The sequence below is a fragment of the Callorhinus ursinus genome, unplaced genomic scaffold (assembly GCF_003265705.2).
Source record: "Callorhinus ursinus isolate GAN/ISIS: 27379988/994484 unplaced genomic scaffold, GSC_fseal_2.0 scaffold2, whole genome shotgun sequence".
NCBI lineage: Eukaryota > Metazoa > Chordata > Mammalia > Carnivora > Otariidae > Callorhinus > Callorhinus ursinus.
This window is the reverse complement of record NW_027397064.1, coordinates 27,607,030-27,626,871: the sequence shown is the minus strand read 5'-3', so window position 1 is coordinate 27,626,871 and position 19,842 is coordinate 27,607,030. Positions and strand designations below refer to the sequence as shown.

Here is a 19,842-nt window from a genome sequence, read left to right as displayed (position 1 = left end):
GAGATGTCTTATTAAAAGATTTTCAGCCCTTGAAATCTAAAGTGACCACACGGTGTCAGTCTAACATCAATAAGCCCTATTCCTCCCCAGGTTTTTAAAAAACAAGGAGCTGATGGGCCAATGAACCTGAGCATCTGGGTTATTTAAGTTTAGTATAACAGTGCCCACTGGGGAGTCTTTGGCACACTCCAAGTACTTGACTTTTGTGGACCATTCATGTTAAAGAGAGAACGAGGGAAAGCTGTCCTTGGTAGGGCTAGCTAACCAACATCCTTCACTACTGCCCTGTTTGAGGGTGATACCATCTCTATGGAGAAACTGAGTCATAGGAACTTAGTGATGAGAAGAAAATGTTCTTTCTGGAAAAAATGAAAATGCTCTTTGCTTAAAATTGACTATCTGATTTCTCTTTTTCCTTCAAAAGATCTGAATTCTCTTGCTGAGTATTTAGAATTTTCCTAAAGAATATTTGAAAGGCAGCTGTGAAGCCTTAGTTTTCTATTCTTTCCGTCAAAATGCAGATAGTAATCTTTCCCTTTCATTTTTACCAAAGAAAAAATGGAATCTCGGGAAAAGACAGGTGAAAAGAGAAAACTTTTCCCAAAAGGCACTAGTAACCAGAAACCTGATTTCCTCATTTTTACCAAACCAAAGCCTTTTCTTTGAAACCGTACCCACTTCCAATGCTTCTCCCCTTTTATTCCTCAGATATTTTCTGCTATATAATGTGGGACCAGTGCCTTCAGATTGAACGCTGTTTGGCCTTTTCATGTCCCACAAGGTTTTATTAAAATCTATGATGTAGAGAAAGCATATGGATATTGAGAGATATTTAAGGTGGAGTTTGCCGCTTCCGTAGTCTTAAGTATTATCGGGAATGAAAGGAGCAGAATCTGTGGTTTTACTGCAGGGAAATTTCTTTAGCTGCTGCAGCTGGCACTGATTGGATTCATGAATCGTTGGTGTGGTGGGTTAGATGTTACCTGGATGCAGCGCTCCATCGCAGGATGGACCTTCTGGGGAGACCCGCCGTGAAGCCCAGTGAGGAAGCACGCCTGGCAGAGGTCAAAGTTGAGGCACTTCAGACAGCGGTATCTGCCAATAACAGTGGAAGTGTGGCTAATGTCACAACCAGCCCGTGAGCAGAGAAAATAATAGGTGCAGAATGAGCACCCCAAAACATACAGGAGACGTCTAAGCTCTTAAGGAAGTGTAAAATTTCTCCCAAACTTTGTATGGATGTTAAATGACTCTGACATGTTTAATTTATTCAAAGAAATCTTCTTTTGGTGGTACTTTTTAATAATATGGCATTATATTAACATAGTTTCACCCAACACACTATAATATGGAAGTCTGATTCATGCCCCCACGAATATATCAAGCACATTGCCTACGCAGGGTACTGTGTATAATGAGCCTTGGGATAGACCCCTAAGTCTGTGGCCACATTTTCTGTGGTGGCACAATGTAGTCAAACATTTTGAATTTAGTTGCCAACTTAAAAAAATAAAATAAACCGGGAGATTTTTCAGTAAATTCTGACTTTTGACTTCTCTTGAAAATTGTCAAGATCTGATAATACTAGACCTGCATTATTGCATGGTATTGAGGAAAACAAAATTGTAGACAAAGAATTTGAAATAAACTTCTGTGATTTTCTAGAACTCTGTAGGAAAGAAATGCAGTGGAGGAGGGCTAGTTCTTCCAGCCAGAGTGTGGGGGAGAGACCCCTGCATCCAAGTTTCTTAACATATCAACATTGCAGTCCTTCTTACACGAACAGTTGCATCCTTAAGTCTCCGGTGGGAACAGGTGCAGAGGTTATCTTGAGACACCATGGGAAGGAGGGATGTCTCGTAACATTCAGGGAAAACATGGTGATACCAGATCCCTGTGCTCTTCAAATTTCATGTCTTGCTGCAGAAAGAGGATAGGGAAGCTTGCAGTACTAACTAGCAAAGTTTCATTGCCATGGAAGCCCTTTAAGGTAAGGCGTTCTTATGATTTTATCATTTTTCCAGATGAAGAAACTGAATCAGTCAGATTTTAAGCAACTTGCACCAAGGTACACAACTTCTTCATCAGCGGTAGAAGTAGGCTTTGAGCCCAGGGATACCACCTGAATGGAGAACTAGCTATTTTAACCACTAGAATAGACCACCAGCGCCCGAGGCTTGAGTTGGAATGCATACACCACCATTACTAGTGACCTTGAAGTGGGAACTTAAGCTCAGATGTTTGGAGGATACCAAGTTAACACTGCAGGTTTTCGACGACCATTAGTTAAATGAAGTTAAGTGAATGACTTAGTTTATTCAAAAGGAAAATGGGAGTAGTAAACCCTGCCTTCTTGGCTTTATAAAGTTTTACAAAGGTTTGAAAATTATTCAACATGCATAATTGGGAAGACAATTGCTGTTTGCAAGAAATGTATAACACAGTATTTTTAATAAGGATTATTTATAAGTACTGGCTGCATTATCCAGCATTACCGTATGGCTGCCATTGGCTCATCTAGGACAATACACTGACCCTAACCTTTCATTAATTCCTTTATGCTCAGAAACTACCTACAGGTATATGAGGAAAGGTGTAGTGTGAATAATGAGATTGGTCTGTTGATGTCTTTACCAAGAGAGAATCGAGTTTTTTTTTTTCTCAATCTCATCTCAACCTTACATGGTTATTATAGAGCATAAATGTGACGCGTCCCGCTGAAATATAACACTGGCTTAGGAACAATCTCTGGTCTTTGCCCTTTCTCTTATTTTAGAAAGTTAAGCCTTTGCCTTTTTCCTGTACCTCCAGGTCTGCAAACACTTCTGCTCTAAAATGACTTTATTAATCTCACTAAAACTTAAAGCCTTGAGGCTATTGCTGGAGTTTATGAGAGCCAAAAACACAAGTTTAAGGTTAGGACTATAATAAATTCAAACAATTTCTAAGAGACTCAGAAGGTCACAGCTAAAAGAAGCCTAGCACTCCAATGGACTCAGCCCTCTTTATTTTACTTATAAAGAAAATGAGGTCCAGAGAGGCTAATGGCCTTGTGCAGGTCACCCAGCTGTCTGCATATATAACTGTACATTGCCTTGGACGTCTAGGAAGAAAGATGGTTTGCAGGGAGGCATTTCTAAGAGGAAGGTGAGTTTCATTCTCAATAAAAGGGACGTAACCTGAAATGTAAAGAATGGCACTTCTTGCCCTCTGCCTTGGCATGACCCGAGTCATTCAAGCTCTTTGAGACTCCTTTATAAAATAGGAATAATAATATCTGCTTTATGTTATACATAATAATTTTGAAAAAATATTTCAATGTAAAAGTTGTGTTTTATATAATTGCAAAGTGAATTCTGTACCTGGTCCAGTGCAGGGCCTGTAGTAACTACTCAATTAGTACTTGTTTATTGGTTAAATAATTGTAATATGCATATAACATGATAAATCATATTCATGTTCCTCCACTGTCTGATATAAAAAGAGCTTATTTTTCATTGTAGTGTGGAGATTTCTTTGGCTCAGTTTGCTTGGTTTCCAAAGGTCCTTTCCATTCATGTTTTATTGTTAGGACAGTTATTTGCAAAGAGTTTTTCATGAATGAAATGTCACCATGTCCTCAGAATTGTCTGCAAACCCACGTCATTTTCTCAGCAAAATTAAAATCTTCCAGCTTATTAGTGGACCCAGCAGATGTATTTTATATCCACGGGGAGCATGTTTACCATCTGGGTTAGTTAAGATCTGAAAGTATAAGATGAGACGGACTCCCCAAGTCCTCACTGCTCCCCGTTCTGGGCACCCCCTCCTTTGACTTGCTTTTAGCAACCCAGTTGTCCCAGCAATTCAGGCCTCCTCCACCTTCAGCCCTACCTGCACTCACTCACCAGGATAAGGGAATCCCTGTGCCTGGCCTGGACCTACCAGTTTCCTTCTTTCCTCCCAAGTCTTTTTTTTTTTTTTTATTCCAGATTTCATTTATTTATTTGACAGAGAGAGAGAGAGTGAGAGCAGGAACACAAGCAGGGGGAGCGGGAGAGGGAGAAGCAGGCTTCCCGCCAAGCAGGGAGCCCGATGCGGGGCTCGATCCCAGGACCCTGGTAGCATGACCTGAGCGAAGGCTGAGCCAAAGGCTGACTGAACCACCCAGACACCCCACTTCCACAAGTCTTCAATGACTTTAATTTCACTTCTGTACTGTTTTATTTATAAGAGATCAGCAACACCCTTTTCCTAAGGTGGATTCTGACTGGCCTCAAAGCTATGGAAAGATCTGAATCTCCCACGTCCAAACCTGCCCTTTCCTCTAAGCAGAGTGAAGATCTGATGTGAGCTGCCCCCACAAAACCTGATTATTCCTTTGGATCCTAAGGCCCTGTTGCCAGTTGTCTACACTGGGGGGCAGCATAGCATCATGGTTGCCAAGCAGGGACTAGGGATTCAGGCTGCCCGCATCTACTTGCTGACCATGTGCAAGTTATTTAGCTTCTCTGCAAATTGGGGATAATAATACCACCTTTTATAGAGGTTATAACAAGTCCTTAAATGAGATGATCCACGTGAACCACTCAGCCTAACACTTAACACTTAATAAACTATTATTATTACTGTAATTCTTATGAATGATTCTAAAATATTTAGGGTTTTTTTTTTGTAACAAAAGAAAAAACATTTTCCTCTTAGAGGAATAAAAATGTCTATTGATCAAACCGTGTGTCAATGGAAGAATTTAATAGTCTTTTAATTGTAGAAGATAAAATATGATTTATCGTCAACCAAGATCCCCCATGCATAACATTACTGACCCCAAAATATCAACTGAGTTCCAGATGTGTGAGGACCACAAAAGAATCTGGAGAGATGCAGCTCCACCCCTAGACCCATTTGGAGAATGATTATCCGTGAAATATTGATGAGTGACTGTACCTCAGTCCCGTGATTGGAAAGTTCCTGCAGATTCTACACCGAACAGGGTGAGTGACCATTTCAGTGGCAGATAACCGGTAGCAGGTTGGGAGCCACAGGAGGATGGGAGGCTCAGACTGTAGCCAAGATAGGAATTTTTCTTCCTTGATTGTTGGGCTCAACACCTGAAAAACAATGGCTCACTCAGATACGTGGCCAGGCATGACTTTGGTCTCTAGAGTAGAGGAAAATGTAGTTTCATCTTCTTTTCTGGCTGTTTCTGCCAAAGAAGTTTGCCACATGAAAAGTCAGAGGCAAGTCTGTATGTTAGATTAGGTTGTTTGGGATGCTCTGCAGAGTAACAATTCTGCCATTTGAACTGGTTAGCACACGTGTCTGCCCCCAACTCAGGGAGACGTTTATGGGGCACTCACCCCTTGGAAACAGCTGCGGGTAGCGCTTTCCACAGAGCACAGAGCGCGACTCTCCCCCACGACAGTTGGGATCTACAAGAGGCAGGAAACCCATGTCAGTCGTGAGAAACTGGAGACATAGGTGACCACTGGAATCGGCACGCCTGAGTTGTGGTGCCTCCAACCATGGAGTCACAAGTACTTGGTGTCTGAAACTGGACGAACTGCCCCCATCCAAGCAGACAAGAAATGTGTAGGTTTTGTGCAATGTCTGAATGGGGACAGTGAATGAACATAGGGGAAGAAGTGGGGTTGGGAGGAAGGGGGAGGCTGAGAAGAGAGTCTAGCAATTGGGACAGCTTCCGTTGTTTCACTTCTTATGATCCCAGGGATATTATTTTCACCTTGCTTTGCCCTCATTTACTTGTGAATTACACGCAACAACCATACTGTATGCATGTTCAGAGCAGTTTTAAGGAAAACCTTTCCAAACACTTTCATAGCTTCCCATTTTAACAAACACCAATTTCTGAGCTAGGGCAGTAAGTGTTACCCTTGTTTAAAGCAAGGGGCGCTTGAGATTTAATATTTTGCTCTGGGTAAAAATAAAATGTGATTTAGCTGCAGAACTGAGATCTCACTTCAAGCCTCCCTACTCTATTGAGGGGAGGCTCACAAAACTTTGTCCTTTGGACTTGTGTCGTAGGGGTTCCCATGGCTCTATCTGTGCTACCTCATGTGATGCTTTCCACCTTTCAAATCCCGGTGACCAAAGAAGTTTCACTCAGGGACTAAGGACCCCATGTGACTGCCAAGAGGGCCAGGACTTGGCTCTGACATTATCTAGATGCACAGATATGTGTACCTGTCACCTCCATTTATGCCCATGAGGTCGCGAGTCCTAATTTCACGTCTGATGTCTTCTAGGGCACTGGCTGTCAGGAGGCATTGCCTGCAAGCTCAAAAGCAATTTCAAAGACCCCCCCTGCTGAGTCCATCAACTCGAATAAACATTCTTCTAATCAGGAAAGTGGCACTTAGAACCACTTTGCTGACAATTAGCCAGGCAGGAGTCAACAAACATTTGTGTAATAGTGACAAGATGGCTGTCCTTTAAATTGATAATAACCCCATCACCAGCTGAACAGAAGTAACTGCTCCCTACATCATTTGGCCTTTGTCTGAAAAACTAACTCATTACCCGGACTTTGGACTTTGGCGTGTGAGTGCTGATGAACTAACTGGACACTTAGTTAGAGGGTGTTTCTGAGCCCTTGGGAAGGGGGGTTAACCTCATGTCAAATAAGGGAAGGGTATCAGATGGGGTTGACTTGCCAGCTCAGTGATGCTGACATCAGTCAAAAGAAAGCTCACTTCTGGAGTGGGTTTTAACCTCCAGTTTTGGCTTTAAGTACGTGCACGAAGATTCTGTGGATTAATTGCCCATTTGACTAATTTCTTACAGGTGTGCTATGGAAGATTGCATGTGGCTAGATGGCACGCTAGCACAGGCAGAATGCCACCTGAAATGATAATTAGGATTCTTGGGGGAGTGGTTTGAATCACACAGTGGGGCCTGGAATTTTCTATGGGAATCCATCTAGGAGTTCTTAATGGAAGTCAATGGGAGGATAATTTGCTAGGCAAATTTCCACCTTCCTAAGAGTTTTCTCAGGAGCGTACTAATACACGGGTGGGAGACAGAGCACTGCTAGGCCTGCCATTTCAGCAGCGCATTGACCTCAGTTGAGCCTGGAAAAAGGGCACATTTTTAGGGCTTGTTGAATGGGGTGCTAGTCTGGGGTTACAGTAGTTAGAAAGTGAGCACAAGGATTTCTACAGGAGAAGGAAAATGCCCCTCAGAACACCTACTTTCATGATATTCACTTAAGCCCTCTAGTCTTTGAAGTCTGACTGCATAAACGGATGGACAGACTTTTTCACTCTCTCTGGCTCTCTACAAGCTTGAGTCCTGAAATGTGAGGATTGTTGGGGTAGTACCTCTGCTCTGGCATATATGCCTGAGTGTCAGCAGAAAGCTGGCGATGGGATCTATGTGCCACCACCACCACCACCAGAACAGCTCTGAAATAACTATGTCTGATGTTTAACTTTCTGAATTTTCAAAAAATCATCACTCCATTTAAAAAATATAAACATATTGAATATTATTGGGAATTTCTAGAATAAATTAAATATTAACTATTATGATCAATATGAACATAAGATATTAAGACCAGATCAAAGCACAGGTAATTTTGGATAGGTTTTTCTTTCTCTCTCTCTCTCTTTTTAAAGACTTATTTATTTGTTTATTTGGAGAGAGAGAGAGAGAGCAAGTGCAGGGGGAAGGAACAGAGGGAGAAGGAGAGAGAGAGAATCTCAAGTAGACTCTTCCCTGAGCACAGAGCCTGATGTGGGGCTCGATTTTACAACCCTGAGATGATGACCTGAGCTGAAATTAAGAGTCAAATGCTTAGACTGAGCCACCCAGATGCCCCTGGATAGGTTTTTCTAACCCATACTCCCAGTCCTAGGTTCTGATATTCTTCCTCTTTACCCACCCCCTTCATGACTATCCCCAGTTAAGAATTCTTGGTCCTGAAGAGTACCAGAATATGCCACCCCCAAATGTGTCTCTTTGGCATATGGATTATTTTGAACTGAAGGCCAATGAAAACCAACAGATGCAGGAAAGGCTTTAAAAGCAGAACACGAGTTTTCCTTTGTCAGGAAAATGTACACTTATGAGGGAAATTTTCATTTGCCAAAGGTGTCTCCCTCTCCCTACCAGGACGAAGAGGGCTCTTAATAACTCTTATCAGTGGAGAAGGTACCAACTTAAATCCTCCCAACAAACTTTACTAAACAACCCTTGTTCACCATACTTTTCCTGGTCACCTTCTCATCACTTTCCTTCCCCACCAGGAAGCCCAGAACCCCTTTCCCTTTTTTAGCTTAAGATTGTATGTAAGCCTGAGTTCTAGTCATCCCTTAGAGTTACTCATCACTGGGCACTCCCATGTGTATGCGCCATATACATGTTAATAAACTTCTATTTGTTCTCCTTTTGTTAATCTGTCTTTTGTCAGTCTAACTGACAGGGCCCCAGCCCTTACAAAGATTATTCTTTTCCTCTCTTATAACCTAGACCCAGGAGAAAAATGACAGAAGTTATTTATAGCTTCACAGTGCAGAAAACCTAGTGTAGGGATTTTACAAGAGCTGGAAGAACAGCAGAGACATCTTGAAGAAGGGATAAAAGGTACACTGGGACAGTAACCTCTCTGCACAAGACAATCTGGAGGCTGCTTCACCGTTTGTAGAAGTTTTTGCTTGGATGCATCATTTAATATCATTTTAAAAGTTAAGTAATGTATTTACTTTAAGGGGGATTAAATTCCCTTGACTAGCAATAATAAAAACAATATTAAATCTCTACATTCTTAAAGCACAGGAAACGATGGAAATCTTAACTATTTGAGTCTTCAGCACAGCATTTCATTTATGCTTTCATTAATCTTTGGTCGAAGGCCTTACTACCAGGCACTTTTTAAGCCATTGGAGACATAAACATGAATGCAATACAATCCTTCCCCTTGAGAAGCAGTCTAGTGTAGAAGGCATATATCCTGTAATAATGGCAACAAAATTTGACAAGAGCTATAACAAAGTTATGCACAGGGAGTGAAAGAGCTTTTAGTGAGGAGGTGACTAATAATCTGAGTGACTTGAAAGATGAACAGTATTTGCTAAGTGATAGGCAGCGATGCTGCAGATAGATGGAGCTGCACAAGTCAGGCGTGGAGAACTTGGCGCATGTTGGGCAGAGTAAGGATTTTGATGTATAGGAGTGAAATAGGCATACAAAATGCAAGGAAATATCAAACACTATGGAATAAGCAACAGAAACCACTGGTGATCTTTTCAATGGCGGTACCTGAAGTATAGAGATACGCATCATTGCCTTTGGCTAGGCTATTTTACAACTCTGCAAGAGAATGAAAGTTAACTTGCAGAAAATGGATTGAAATGCAAATAATTCTCATCTATAGACATGCAAATAAATTCCAGCCTGGTTGGGGACCCACCCCCAACTTCCCCCAAAAGTCAATCTTGCAACCACCTGCAAGTTCATTTTAATATTCCTTATCTACTAGTTTGCCCATTCTTTGGTTATTTCTTTCAACTAGTTGTAACATCTTACTGAAACTCTCTTTTAATTCATAAATTAAATACATTTTTGGACTCATGTTCATTTTATATTCCTTAAAAAAATCATGATTTTACCTCTTTTTGAAAAGAGAAGGATTGGGTCAAATCATGAAAGCTTTTCATATGATGCTAAGGAATTTAGGCTTTGTTCTATAGACATGCATGGCCAGTGAAGAATTATAGGCATGAGGGTGACATTTGCATTTTGGAAAAGTCACTGACTGCAGTGTGGGGGCAGTGTTGGAGGGAGGAGAAGCTTGAGTTAGGAAGTGATTGTAATAGATCACACCTATGCTCAGGTAACAGCAGTGGCTGAAGAGGGGAGGAATGGCATGGAGAATTGTATTAAGGGAGAACTGACACTGTAAAAATCAGATTCTTTAATAACAAAGGTGGCTAATATAACTGGAATGAATTTAGAATTCTTAAGTATTAGAGATTTACCTGCTGTAGATCTGTTAATAGGTTTCTCAAAATGCTTCGAGTCATGCGTGCCCCAGAATCATAACCTCCCCTGGTATTTTCTGCATAGAGCTGAAAAAGAGCTAGACATACAAAGGGGGAAAGAAATCTTTAAATGGAATACTTGCAATACGTCTTGGAAGAACATATGCCTTGAATTCTAAACAGTTTATTGGTAGGTATGAAGGGAAAAGGAAGGGAAAGTTATATTTCTTGATTTTTTGCTTGCTAGTTTGAAGGCTTCCCAAATGAGGTAATATGATAACTAATGAAAACCAATTCACATTTCAACCTGATAATTCAGCACATCAGTGATGAAGACCACGAGGCTGGTAAATGGCATTGTGAGGAGAGTCCCAGTCTTGAAAGGAATAATAACTACTTGTGTGTCTGAAAAATCCCCACACAAATAAATAGCAAGGACAACCAAATTATGAATAATTAGAAAGCATGGATCGACATCTTGAAAACTTCCATCAGGCTGAGTACATATTCAACAGGAGCCATGTGGCAGGGGAATAGGAATGAGTGAAGAAGCTAGTGTGTTGGAGGTTTGGAGGTCACTGCACTTGATAAACTTAAACTCCTACGTATGTTACCTCTGTATTTTGTAAGAGGGCTGTCCCCGGACAGAGCAATCAGGGCAGCAGCTGCAGGTACAAGCTTGAGCAAACCCGTTCCTGTGCTACAGGGCAACAAAACACAGAGACAAGAATGGGAAAGGCAAGGTGATTCTGGGTGAAGGATGCTTTATAAAAACTATAACTATTAATGGAGACTTCTGACATCGTTTTCCAAGTTCATGCTTTTCTTCTCTTTTCTTTATTTTCTTTAAGTTTGTTTCATGGTCTGTTTTTCTATATCTAGATTTTGACAGGTTAAAAATTGAATTAAAATATTTCATCATTCATTCATTCATTCATTCATGTGCCCACCAAATATTTATTGGGTGCTTCCTCTGTGCTAAGCACTGCTCTGGGTACTGGGGAAACAGGGACGCACCCTATCTTCACAGAGCAGACAGTGTCAGTTCCTTAGGATGCACATGCCTGGAAACCAAACAAAGATACGAGCACAAAAGGAAGGCAAAAGGAGCAGACATGTATATAAAAGATCCACCAGCTCACAGGCCCTCTCATAGAGCCTACTCATCCTTTGCTCATTGGCTGTGCAGATCCAAGCCTGCAAAACAATGTCTCAAAGGCAAGAGGATTGTTAGAGGCAGGCATTGATATTAGAAATGATAGTCAAAAGCTTAATGTTGGAGGATCTTTTTTTTGCAAAAAAAAAAGTTTTTTGATGGGGGAGGGGCAGAGGGAGAGTGAGAGAGGGAATCTTTTTTTTTTTTTAAAGATTTTATTTATTTATTGACAGAGAGAGACACAGCGAGAGAGGGAACACAAGCAGGGGGAGTGGGAGAGGGAGAAGCAGGCTTCCCGCGGAGCAGGAAGCCCGATGCGGGGCTCCATCCCAGGACCCTGGGATCATGACCTGAGCCAAAGGAGGACGCTTAACGACTGAGCCACCCAGGCATCCCGAGAGAGAGAATCTTAAGAGGCTCCAAGCCCAGCGTGTAGCCCAAAGTGGGGCTTGATCTTACTATCCTGAGATCATGACCTGAGCTGAAATCAAGAGTCAGACGCTTAACTGACTGAGTCATCCAGGTGCCCCCTCAAAAGCTTAATGCTTAGGGACTCCTGGGTGGCTCAGTCAGCTAAGCGTCTGCCTTAGGCTCAGGTCATGATCTCAGCGTCCTGGGATACAGCCAGCCCTGTGTTGGGCTCCCTGCTCAACAGGGAGCCTGCTTCTCCCTCTGCCTGCCACTCCCCCTGCTTGTGCTCTCTCTCTCTCTCTCTCTCTGACAAATAAATAAATAAATAAAATCTTAAAAAAAAAAAGCTTAAGGCTTAAGGAGTCTGAAATAATGAAAAAATAACTTGAGAACATGTTTATGTATTATTTGTGCAATAAAAAATAATAAACTAGAAAAGGAAACACTGTAGGAATCTTCCAGATGGCTAAACTGTGCTTGCCTCTGAGAGCCAGGATTGGGGTGACATTTCTTCTGTACTCTTTTCCGCACTTTCCAAATGTTTTATATTTACTATGATTTTTAAAAGTCCATTCTAAAAGATGGGGCCTACTTGGTCAAGACAACATAAGGTAAACAGAATGAAGTGGGACAGAAGAATGGTAGACCCCAGAGCCAGTGGAACACACACACACGTGCACACACACACACACACACACACACATCATTTACTCCGTGGCATGCATAATCAAGCCTTTGACATGCTCTAAATTGGCTTACAGGTGCAGTGGACTGAATGTTTGAATTCCCCTGAAATTCCTATGTCGAAATTCTCACCTCCAATGTGATGAAGTTTGGAGGTGGGACTTTGGGGGATGATTAGGTCATGAGAGTGGAACCCTCATGAACTGGATTCGTGCTCTTCTTGTAAAAGAGAACTCAGAGAATAAAAATTAAAAAATAAAATAAAAGAGAACTCAGAGAACTCCTTTACCCCTTCTACCACATGAGGACACAGCAAGAAGATAGTTCTCTCTGAATCCTGGTCCTCACCAAACACTGAAATGGCCGGCACCTTGACCTTGGACTTCCTAGCCTCAGGAACTGTGAGAAATAAATGTTTGTTGTTCAAGCCACCTGGTCTACAGTATTTTTGTTGTAGCATCCCAAACAGACTAAGACAATAGGTTAGCCACTCACGCATAGGTTAATCAACCTTACTACTACACCTGAGAAACAAAACAAAAACTGATAATTGGTAATAAGAAATGAGCAAAGAAATAAAAGTGTAGTTTTTTGTATCTATAGCTAGAGAACCACCCTAGCAAAAGGTGTGCGTGCGTCCAGAGTGGAAATGAGTTTGCATGAGACAAAAGTAATGTGGATTTGTTTTTCCCTTTTTGCTGTGAATTTTCCCTTTACCTGTGAATACACAGGTAATTTATATTAGTGAGGCTGATAAACATGTACTTCTTCGTCCCCCTCCTGAATGAATACTACACTTGTGGAAAACAAAGAAGCCTTCTTATGTAACAAACTTAAAGCAAACCTTAGACACCACCAGGTGGCCAATGACCAATGTTGACTAAACACTGTCCTTGAGACCACAGCATGACCTTCACACCCTCACCTGTCATACATCGTTGTGAGAAGGCTCAGAGTGAGTTCTGAAGCTCTGGGATGCACCCGTCCTGGTTTTTCTACCCTGACTCTCTGAAACAGCCCCTGAAGAGCCCGAAAGAGCTGCTGCACAGGGAGGGGGTTCTCTCTTGCTTCCCAGAGGCTGTGACGTAGGAGGACGTGCTGAATCAGGGAGCTGTCCATCAAGTCCACTGTGGAAAGAAAACAAGAAATTGTCTTATTTTTTTAAACTTTATTTTATTATGTTATGTTAGTCACCATACAATACATCATTAGTTTTTGATGTAGAAATTGTCTTATTTTCTGATGGGAACAAAGGCTTCAAATAAAGCAAATGTCATCTAGTGTTTAATTAAGCCTTCTTTAATGGCAGCCATTTTCTTTAAAGGGAATTAGAATATGACCACTATTTGGATGCATAGCTCTTGTGTAGAATTCAGGCCTTATTAGTCGAACAGCAGATTTGATTTTGGAAAAGCGCATCTGTTAGTAAAGCCTAGTTATAACATTATTCCCAGTGGAACCTCTAGGATGTTGCTTTATAGAATGAAGTTGAAAGGGAAAGAAAGTGAGAAAGTTGAAAAACAGCCTTCCAAGGAAGTTAAGGCACTGTGCCGAGAAGTGGTGAAAACATTTTTTAGGCTCCTTATTAAGTGAATTGAGCAAATCTACCTTTCGTGTTCAAATATAGTTTCCCCTGTCTGCAGCTTTGCTTCAGAAGGAATATTGTGTTAAATGCATTTGCCTAAGTTAAAAAACCCAGTGATCTTTATAAAAGAGTGGTTGCTGGATTATCAGACTCTTCAGGTCCTGCCCTTGCCTCAATATTTCTTTCTGTTGATCTTGGTTCCATCGGTATTACTATCTAAGGGAGGCACTTAAAGCCAAAGTTGCTTACAAAAAATAATGGTTTATTTCTTACGTTTTTTTTTACCACCTCCTAAAAATTTTACAAGGCAATGAGTACAAGGAAGAATGAAATAGAGCTAACCTTATGGTTTCTTGCAGACAGAGGATAACAGACAAAATTAATAAACACCCACTTGCACCATCTGAGAGATGAGGATGTCAGGGGGCGCCCAGAGCTGCTGGTATTGAAAATGCTTCAGTCTGTGGAATGATAAAACCCAGCGCTTTTCTCTACTTCGTAAATCAGCCTTACAGATAAGAAATCTAGCAAGTATAATAAAATTTTTTATGTGTTCTCTGATCTTGCTTTCAAGGGGAGAATCTACAAAAGTGAGGAGTAGATTTCGCATGTGACTTTAATAACAACCTGGCTGCAGGTGGTGGAAGGTGCAAACTGTTTTATCGTGATTCAATCGCAAAACTCATCACCTTGGCCCGCACGCTGTAGACAGGGCGTTCTTGTCTTCTGCGGCGAGTTCTGTATTACAGCAAAACAGATGATGGTGGTGTGCGAGCGTCCCTGCACAAGATTTATGTCGTACTCTGAGATCCTGCCGCCTTGAGCTCACAGTGTGCTTTATCTCAGGCTTTGGGACTTTTTTGTTTTCAGATTATTGTTTGGCTATCTTTTCTAGAGAGAACTTTGAACTACTGGTTTTGTGTATGGTTAATATTCCCCATGAGTATTATTCAGGTTCTAATGCAGGGGGGTGGGAGAAACACGTTCAAAAAGGTACATCCTCAAATTCTACCGTTGGTCCACACCCAGGCATTAATGAAGGAGGCTTACACGAAAGTTTGCTGCTAACTTTCTTTAATGGGAGAAATTCCCCCGGAAAATAGCAAAACTTAGGGTAAATTTTTGGTGAACATACTCTGCCTTTTGTTGATCCCCGGAATAATAAGTAATAGTTATAAGTGAATTTGTCAAAAATCTTTTTTTAAAGCTGAGAATCCCTTCTTCAAAGACCCTTTTACAGAATGCAGTAGGGAAAATAGAGAAAACGAGTTGAATTGGTTGAAGAAATGGTCTTTTGGGTTTCCCTCACTTGCCTCTACTTCCTTTCCTGCCCTACTTCTACCCCCAGACACTTTGTGAAGCACAATTTGAAAACCACTGCTCTAAATAACTTATTAGGCAGAAGGCAAACTATGAAAAAAATTCCAAACTTCAGGAGAAATGTCATATGTATAACACAGCTTTTTTAAGGTCTGATCTGATAAATGTCATAAATCACTTCACGTGAAATGCTTATTAGAACTTATTAGAAATCAATAACTTTAGCTAGGTTGAATCCCTGTTGTTTTTCATACATAGAACCCAATTTATTTCATTTTGGAAGATTTTTACTAAATAAACATTTTTACCATATTTGGACTTATTTTACCCATGATAACAATATAGGAAAAGAAAATCATGGCATTCAATCAGATATAAATTTAATCCCCCAAAAAAGCAGTTCTCAGAGAATTCTTGAGATAGTTTTAAGATTTGTGGCCCAAGGATGATTCATCTGAACGTACTTTTGCATGTTCAGAGAGAGGGGTACGATTTCAAAATGCAAATCTTATGTGGTAAAGGATTTTTTAATTTTCATGATTAAATCTACAAGTGTAGATTCTAAACTAACTTATTTTAAAGTTCTATTTTGTGTCCACATTGGTATCCTAAAAAGGAAACAAACAAAAAATATCCAGAAACCAAGTAGGAAAAATGAAAAAAAAAATTTAAACCCTCGTTCACAAGTTATTTTCTCTTGTCAGGCTGCGAAGCTCCACATGGGCAGCACAAACAGGGTGTACCCTCCCTACTCCATCTTCTCTGTTACTAATGGGGTAAATGCGTAGATCCAACCTTCTGGAGCTAGCAGTCACTCCCATGGGGGAGTTCTTGTTTTCTCTGTGAATTTTACATCACACATCAGTATCAGATTGTTTCAAGTTTTTAAAGAGATTCTGTACTTACACTGGCACAGAGTTTGCACTGATCGTAATTTGAAGGCTGTTCTGTAAATGGAATTCTCAATACTGTTAAGGGCATCTGGAAAGAAAAATGAAATATCATGGATAAAGGACGGTCTCATTAGATAAATCCCACATCCGAGAAGGGAATCCTAGAGATCATGTAGCCCTGTAGTTATTTTGCAGGTGAGGAAATCAAAGCCTAGAGCTCTCTTTCCTACCTGGGAACAAAAAAATAATGGTTTCAGTGTCCTAGGCTGCAAGTGACCCTATAGGACATCCTCTGAGTCTACTAAACTTTTTATATAAAAAGGAAACAGCCTAGAGGTGCCTGGGTGGCTCAGTTGGTTAAACATCTCCCTTCAGCTTTGGTCATGATATCAGGGTCCTGGGACTGGCCCTGCGTCAGGGCTCCCTGCTCAGTGGGGAGTCTGTTTCTCTCTCTCCCTCTGCCCCTTCCTCCCCTTCCCCACTCGTGTGTGTGTGCTCTCTCTCTCAAATAAATAAATAAAATATTTTAGAAAAGGAAACAGCCTTATGAAACGAATAGGATTAAAAAAAGCTCTGTGTAGAATATAAACTCAATTTTGTTAATATATTCCAGTCAGAGGTACCCACATGTATTTATGCATATATGAAAATGACACAAAAGCTCTCCATCCATTCATTCCTTCAGCAAATGGTTACTTGCTATATGGCCCCAGCATGATTCTAGGCCCTTGAAATATAGCAGTTAACAAAACAGATACAAATCCCTGCCACGTGGAGCTTAATTTCTAGGGGCATTTGTCAAATTGTTAATAGAGGCTATCTCTGGTTGCTTGAATTCTTAGTATAGTTATTTTCATTCTACTTGTTGATATCACCTCAATGTGTTTCTAGAGAGCATATGTTATTTTTATAATCAGAAAAGAATTATTAGTATCCCTTCTCTTGAGAGTTACCACCACCAACACTACAACAATGGCTAACATTTCTGAGCCCTTACCAGGCCCCGAGTGCTCATTTGCCCCTTTCACAGTGTGGTGGAGAAGAGAAAGCTCTGGAGCCATAACTAGTTCCTTTTTCTTTTGGGGAAATTAGTTTACTATTTGATCTTCATTTTCTTCATCAGATAAATAGGTATGTGTCCTGGAGACATGTTTGTGACTAGAAATACAGGCAGCCCTTTAGTTGCTGCTAAGCAGGCCCTACAGCAAAACAAAACAGGGGTTGCTCAGTGGATTTCATCCATTCAAACCTATGTGGCAGGATTTTATGGTGACATTAGTTTCTTTCTTATTCTTGCAGAAGTGGGAGAATTTAGAGGATGAAGAGGCAATTTTTCCATGTCCATTCCTGTATGTGTTCCAAGGTCTAAACTCTTTTTACTCCTTTTGAAGTTTGAATAGCTTCTCTGTGTTTAGGGGGCCTCCTTGAAGTCAGCCCACCCAGGCCTTCTTATGAAAGGCCCATCAAAGAACTCCAGCCACTCATGGAAATGGGAGAGTTTGACTCAATACTAATAGAATTTCAAGGACCAAGATCAAGGGCAAGTTGTTCTTCCAAAGCAGAACAGGGGCACGGGTCCACCAGAAGAAAGCCAAATGGGTGCTGGGTGACCAGAGGAAGAGGTTCGTTACCTCAAATACCACCAGGATTCCCCACTTTCCGAATCCTCTCCTAGCTCCACCTCCTTGTGTACACATTCTGGACTCCCCTTGCCTTGAGAACCGATCTTGACTTCAGGGTTGCTCTAGCTATGGCTGTCTCTTGCCTGAATGGGAAGGGGGGTTGATGCCTGGACAGGAAGTCCTGAATACTTCAGATCAGATGTTCACCCTAAGGACCTTCAAGGTTTATATCGTGTCTTTAAGGAATGGCTCCTTCCCAAGCTTAACTGAGTCAGAATTCCATACCAAGCCACAATGACTTGGTTTTGGTTTAGAAAATAATATTTCTTGCCCTGGAGTATTGTGGGGAAATTCCTAGCTGTTACACACATGGGTATTGAGTGCCAGGCACTGTGCTAACCCACTGAGGGGCTTATGGTGCCAAACCAGGTCAGATCCACCCCTGGGGAGTTAGAGCACACCAAAAGCTTCTCCTGGAACATACCCTAATTCAATGATTGATATATGATCATGAGTGGAAGACACTTACCTCAGGTGAATGTGCCTAAAAATATCATTAAACAAGCGATCTTAAGAACCCTCCACATCCCCCTCCCTTTTTTTGAACAGGTGCAACCATATCAAAGAAGTTACAATTTGCTCTAAATCTTTTGTTATTTAATATTTCCCTATGTTTTGAGAATTTTTTCAGTTTTCAGCTGAGTCCAGCATTAGAGTATGGAGAAGTCAGAAGCACCTCTGCCCTCTATCTGGAGAAGGAAAACAAATTGAGAGTAGCCAGAATAGTGTGAAAATAGTTTACAAAGCTGTAATGCCCAACATTTTCTTTCCTTCCGGAAATTGGCCAGTTTTTGTGCCCTGGTTCCTCTCAGATGCACCAAATGAATCCAGAGAATCAGCAAACTCGGGGCTCTGCAGGTTTTCCCAGATGTTGCCATTGGTGGAAGAGCCATTCGGTAGCTGCTCTACCATCTGACCCATGGCACTCCTGTCAAATTATGTTTTGCAGTGTCATCTGATGAAGTTATGCAGCATAACATGGCAAGCTGTGATAGAGTACAACATGGAAAATGGATGAACATCCTAGGTGATTCACTACCAGCTCTGCTTCCTAAAGGCTTTTTTTTTTTTCCCTTTCCTGCTGGTGGGAGAAAACTCAAGAAAGGAAGAAGTCGTTTGATATATGAGGCCCAAAGCTATGAAGAAAGTAGTTTTAGATGCTTAAAGAAATAATAATACAAGCTACATATGGTCTTGTTCGTGGAAGCAATTTGGGAAACATGTTTTGCTTTAAATGATTCTTATTTTGTCACTTCCTACAGATTCTGAGAATGTAATAAACTGTCCATCATCTCTAGTGGGGATGATCCAGAAATAGATATTTTTGGCTGGTGGTCCTCAAAGTGTGGTTCTAGGTGAGCAGCGTCAGCATCACCTGGGAACTTGTTAAAAATGCATGTTCTCGGGCACCTCGGTGGCTCAGTTAAGGGTCTGCCTTCGGCTCAGGCCATGATCCCAGTGTCCTGGGCTCGAGCACCCTCTGCCACCTGCCCCGTGTTGGGCTTCCTGCTCAGCAGGGGAGTCTGCTTCTCCCTCTCCATCCCCCTGTTCATGTTCTCTCTCGCGCAAATGCGCGATAAAGATAAAATCTTTAAAAAAAAAAGTCACAAGACACTCCTGGGGTTACCCCGGCATTCAGAGGTATTGGTAGAAAGGGGAATTAGTGTCTTCATACCCATTTATGAAATATTTATACAGTGTTAGCTGTGAGAACTTTCGCCCAACTTTGGGCCCACATAGTACTGTGAACTTACCCTCGACATGAAAATATCTACAGTGATGTCATTTTAATAGTAAACCATGAAAATATACAAAAATAAAATAAGCCACTTTTTGTATATTTGAATAACAATTTAAAGTGTAATTATATTGAAAACAAGTCTTTTGTTAAATTACTGTTGGTGCTTTGGGGACAATAGACCAAACACTCTTCCATACATTGTGAATTTCTGTTTAGAAAAAAAAGAAAATCTTTTCAATCACCCACTAGTTTCTTTTCCTGCCAGATGTCAAATGTCTACTCTTCTGCAACTCAGAAGTCTGAAAATACAACATCTGTGCCTCATTTTTTTGTTTACAAACGGTGCTCAGAAACTTGAGAATAATACTCACCTTGTTTACCTGGGTCCAT

The 19,842-nt window shown here is 41.1% G+C and overlaps 1 protein-coding gene across 1 annotated transcript in view; it reads right to left on the bottom strand.

Moving 5' to 3' along the window:
- The window catches only part of DYTN (dystrotelin), a 47,976-nt gene extending 28,134 nt beyond the window's left edge, over nt 1–19,842 (bottom strand). Inside the window, exons 1-8 of the mRNA XM_025887199.1 lie at nt 19,824–19,842; nt 16,043–16,117; nt 13,157–13,358; nt 10,595–10,680; nt 9,978–10,078; nt 5,340–5,411; nt 4,927–5,090; nt 984–1,095 (exon numbers count right to left, since the gene is read on the bottom strand). Of these exons, the coding sequence (XP_025742984.1) occupies nt 984–1,095; nt 4,927–5,090; nt 5,340–5,411; nt 9,978–10,078; nt 10,595–10,680; nt 13,157–13,358; nt 16,043–16,117; nt 19,824–19,842 (831 nt within the window). The remainder of the gene's footprint in view (nt 1–983; nt 1,096–4,926; nt 5,091–5,339; nt 5,412–9,977; nt 10,079–10,594; nt 10,681–13,156; nt 13,359–16,042; nt 16,118–19,823) is intronic.